We start from the raw sequence: 4,854 nt of genomic DNA on the forward strand, positions 1-4,854 counted from the left end.
CAAAAACCCGGTAACTGTAATCCGTTATGTTACCAGCAAAAATATTGTGGTCAGATTACTATATTACTATGTCTTCCAATGGCACGACTGCTGTCGGCATCCAAAGATTATCCAACTTAAATAAACGCTTGGAGGTAAGGATGACAGCAGTTATTATTGATATCTACATAGCGCATTGATGTGAATCACACTGCTGCTCTCTCATTTAGCTATTTGCTCCTTACGGATTTTGGTTAGTGGATGGCAGTTCAGAAATCTAAATGTGTATTTGAACCCAATAATGGTTGAATTCAAGAAGTTTAAGCTGCCTGTCAATCATTGTGAAAATGCACTTTTGCAACAGTTGCAGAGTGCTGATCCCAGCCTATGGAATAAAAGTGGGGCTTTTATTGCTCAATCTAATTCATACTGATTAAAAATAAATAAATATATGTAAATAAATGTAAACAAACACTATATAGCCACATAACATAGCTACAACAATAATTTTGTTATCATGGATGGTCAGTCCTTGCATCCATAGCTCTGTCTATTAATCTGAGAGTGGTTACATTTATCCAGGCCCATCCCTCAGCTTTTTACCAAAACAGAGGCGGGGCACCGTTTTGTTATTGTTTCATCTGTGGATTTGCCATTTAAACAGCTGCATATTATCAAGTTTATCAAAGTGTCACCAACAAAAAAAGTTAAACAACAGGCCTATAGCAAATGCAGCATATGACATTCATTTTTCACATGTAAATAACACCTTTCAGTGGTGCTCAAAGCATGTCATTCTATGAGAGCAGCATTTATTAATGAGCCCAATCAGTCCTCCATGACAACAAAATCATAAACAACAGTGTAGGGCTGGCTAATAAGTCCTTGGTTTTGGGGTTACACTCAGGTAAAACTATTTAGCTAATCTATTCTTCCATATTTCCAAGTCCTACTCCTGAAGTTCAAGGGGTATAACATTTATTAGAATGACTGGAATTCTGATAGACTTTGGTTTTAAATGTAAAGATATAATTTAATTGTATTATCATATGTAGTAGAAGGCGATGGGTTAGAAGAAGCCTACATAACCAACCCATAAAGTAAAATTTAACATCCATATATGGCCAGCTATGTAAACTTCAACATGGATTTATCCTGCAATAGATGTAGTTCAATTGGTAACATACGTTTGTCTTCTTCTAATGCCTCTTAAGGGGAAAGTAATCTAATAGTAATCCAAAAGTTATGTTACTGAGTACAATTTTGGACAGGTAACTAGTAACTGTAACGGATTACATTTAGAAAGTAACCTTCCCAACCCATCATGTAAAGTAATCACTAAGTTCTGGTATGGTAACATGAATAAGTATATTTCAAGCTAGAATCCAAAAGGCCAGGTTAGTTTGTTTCAAATTGCTGATTTCCTTATATGATCTGTAACTCAGTAACATTTTTGAAATTGTTGCATGTTGCATTTTTATATTTTTGTTCACTGTAATTTGGTGAACAAATCTATGCACACTCTTGCCTCTTTTCATAATGCGCACATTCATTGTTAAATTTAGTGGCTGTCAAACTAACAATAAAATGTTTATGATAAAACAAACAGACACATTTATAGATTTGATCATCAACATTATGGATCAATCTCCCAATATTTGTATACATTAGAAGTGTTGAGAGACAAATTCTTCTCAGATTTGAATTCTTCAGTGACGTTCTTCGGGCTGGACTTGGTGCCGTTAGGATAGAGGGAAGATACTCAGAATTGAGGTCCCTCCTTCTTCAGGTTCTTGTAGTCAGTATCGATGGCCACAAACTGGGGAAGAAGACAATATGGCAGGATTTACATAATTCTCTTGGCTACTTATATTGATGCAAAATATATGATTGGCTTAACTCATGCTATTGATAGGCTACATTACTATTACATTGTTGTCAAGTCAAAGAAGAATGGAATAAGATGCAGTAAAGTGTGTTTATTGCTGACAGTGTTGGCAGTACTGTACCTTGTACTGGTAGGTAGGGTCAAGCTGATTCCAGGGCTCAGGGTTGTTCTTCTTGTTCCAGCTGTACAGTGACACAGCAGTCAAAGCAGGCCGAAGTAGGACAAACACAAATGGGATTAGAGGGAACTGTGTTAGTCTGCCTATGATCAACTATTCATGGGCCAGGTCTAGTTTCCAAAAACTCGCATCAGCATAGCCCGTTAGTAGTGATATGGGAATTGATGCCCCAGAACGGCACAAGAGGTGGGATTACCTCTTGTGCCTTATGATGTTAAAGGGAATTGGCATCCACTACTATTTGTTTTAATTGGATAGTATTAAGAAATTGATTAAACCATATTCATTTAAAAATAAAATGGACAATAAGGAAAATGGTAAAGAGTCTTACGTGACATGGGGCCCCTTTGCAAGACGGACCAAATACAAGGAGGCTCCTCCCATTCCCAACAAGATGAAGAAGAACTGGGGGATGAGCTATGAGAGAGTAAGAAGAAAGAGGGAGATAGCATGACCATTTCATTCACTTTGAGGCATAGAAATCTGAGCATTTCTACATAGCCTTTGTCAATAAATGGTTAGGGTTGTGAGTGACATCAGCAGAACGGTTGAGGATAGATGTTCAGCAGATGTTCACCAAGTGAAATTAACTATTTACAGTGAAAACAAAGCCTTTCTTCCATAGAAAAACATTACCTACAGCCCTAACATAACCATGACGCACCCATGGACTCCACTAATCTAGCTAACCATCCTTCCACGAAACCCATAATGACTTAAAAGTCAATCAACCCAAAATCATTTTTTTACCTCCATTGGATACAATGGTCTTGCAGTTCAAAAAACTAGTAAGAGCCTTGTTAGAATGAATTCTGAACAGGATATTGGTCACATTTTTACATTCTTGAAACTGTCCTGTCTCTGTCTGTCTGTGAGTGGAATGTCTGCCTGATACTGTTTCAGAAAAACATTTTTAACATGTCAAAATGCAGAAGTGAAGCCTATTTAGAGTTTAAACTTTTATTTCATTTTAACTTGCCTAATGACACTCATCATATGGGTTTAATTCTGAGGGGTTGGGTTAAATGCGGAAGACACATTTCAGTTAAGGCATTCAGTTGTTCAACTGACAAGGTATCCCCCTTTCCCTTTCCCTAACTGATGTTTGGAACTGCCATCTCAAGTCATTTTGATTACTCACTTGATTCCATTGAGCAACAACTGGTAGCATATTACACACCGACAACAGAAATTATGAAACTTTCATGAAATATTATAGACTACTAACTCCCTTGAGGTAATAAACCATAAAACAAAAATAAGTACTTACCCCTGGATGCTTCTTTACGTGTTCCATTGCTGTTCTAATCATCTTTTCTTACAGTTGCTCTTCTTTTTGTCAAAATAATAATTTAAAGATGAATAAATTAATTTCAGCGACAGTAATTTGAATTCTATGTCAAAAAAGCTTGTTTGAGACTATCCAAGATTAGACCTGTTGCGTTCTCTGTCCGGGCGGCTGCTCGCAGGATTGAGGAGAGGAGAGGAGGAAGGTGAAGATGCTATCTGTTCCTCACAATTACATCTGGCCTCTTGGGACTTTTGTGCACGTACTAGCCCATCAACCGGGATTTAGAGCAAAAACATCCAATTGAACAATTTTCTGTGTGCATAGAATGATTCTTGTTGCCAACAAAATATACATTTAAAAAAACGTTAAGTTACTTGCAAAAACATTTTTTACAAAGTTGTTACGACTTCTCTAGCATTCTCAGAAACCCACTTGGCTGATTTCCTTTGGACCCCATCCCCTTGGGACAAGACTGGAGGAAATGGAAAGAAAAGAGATACAAATATTTGTCCTAGTAAAGCTCATTACACTAACTACTGTAGTTCCCCTAACATTTGTTATTCTGCTTATGGAACTTTCACCGGGCACAGACATCACATAGCATCCACATCTGTCATTACGTTGAGTATAGTATAGAGTTTATAGATGAGGCATAAAATATTCAGAGAAGACAAAGGGATTTTAAATGATTTTATACATACAGTTTGTTCAGGTTTGTACTGGTTTGGGTGAAAAGTTTTAAGGAGTCAGAGAAAGGTCTGGGCAGCATAAACAAAGTCAATTACCACCAACCATTTTTTTTTGTTTTATTATAGCCTAAAGGTGGTTTATTAAATTCTTCCCATTTTTTTAATGTTAATGTTTGTTAAGCAACCTTTTCTTAAAGGCCCAGTGCAATCAAAAACGTGATTTCTCCTACTTAATATATATTTCCACACTGAGGTTGGCAAAAATACTGTGAAATTGTGAAAATAATGATAATACACTTTTAGTGTAAGAGCTGTTTGAAAAGACCACCTGAAATTTCATTACATTTTGGCTTGCCTGGTGAAATCACCAGGCAGAAAATGTGTTAATTAAATACAATACAAAAGTATTAATCCAGAAGGGCAATTCACTTCAGGGCTGACAGGGTGCTTCAGACAGGACAAACACACACAGACAGTATAATACAAAAAAACAGTTACAAATCCGTCCTCCTGGCCTGCTGCTCAAAGAATGAGCCCAGACTTCTGAGATCAACCCTGGGGATTTTAGATTAGGTGTTCACAATGGCTTGGAGGCACAGGAGGTTGGTGGCAACTTGGGGAGAATGGGCTCTGGTAATGACTGGAGTGGATAGGGTGGAACAGTAACAAATACATCAAACACATGGTTTCCATGGTTTCCAGGTGTTTGATGTCATTCCATTTGCTCCGTTCCGGTAATTATTATGAGCCTCCCCCAGTAGCCTCCTGTGTTTGGACAGAGAGAGATGTGAACTAGCATTATGAAGGAGAAACAGAACACTCTTGATTA

The 4,854-nt window shown here is 37.4% G+C and overlaps 1 protein-coding gene across 1 annotated transcript; it reads right to left on the reverse strand.

Moving 5' to 3' along the window:
• Nucleotides 1-749: 749 nt before the first annotated feature.
• Nucleotides 750-3,818, reverse strand: LOC110492353 (cytochrome c oxidase hypoxia associated subunit FA4L2). The gene is made up of 4 exons (XM_021566593.3): nt 3,316-3,818; nt 2,377-2,462; nt 1,989-2,049; nt 750-1,798 (listed from the first exon to the last, which is right to left on the reverse strand). Exons 1-4 carry the CDS (start codon nt 3,355-3,357, stop codon nt 1,742-1,744), a joined length of 246 nt encoding a protein of 81 aa, XP_021422268.1. The 5' UTR covers nt 3,358-3,818; the 3' UTR covers nt 750-1,741.
• Nucleotides 3,819-4,854: the final 1,036 nt, after the last annotated feature.

The sequence above is a fragment of the Oncorhynchus mykiss genome, chromosome 16 (genome assembly GCF_057628025.1).
Source record: "Oncorhynchus mykiss isolate SJ-2025 chromosome 16, ASM5762802v1, whole genome shotgun sequence".
Classification (NCBI taxonomy): domain Eukaryota; kingdom Metazoa; phylum Chordata; class Actinopteri; order Salmoniformes; family Salmonidae; genus Oncorhynchus; species Oncorhynchus mykiss.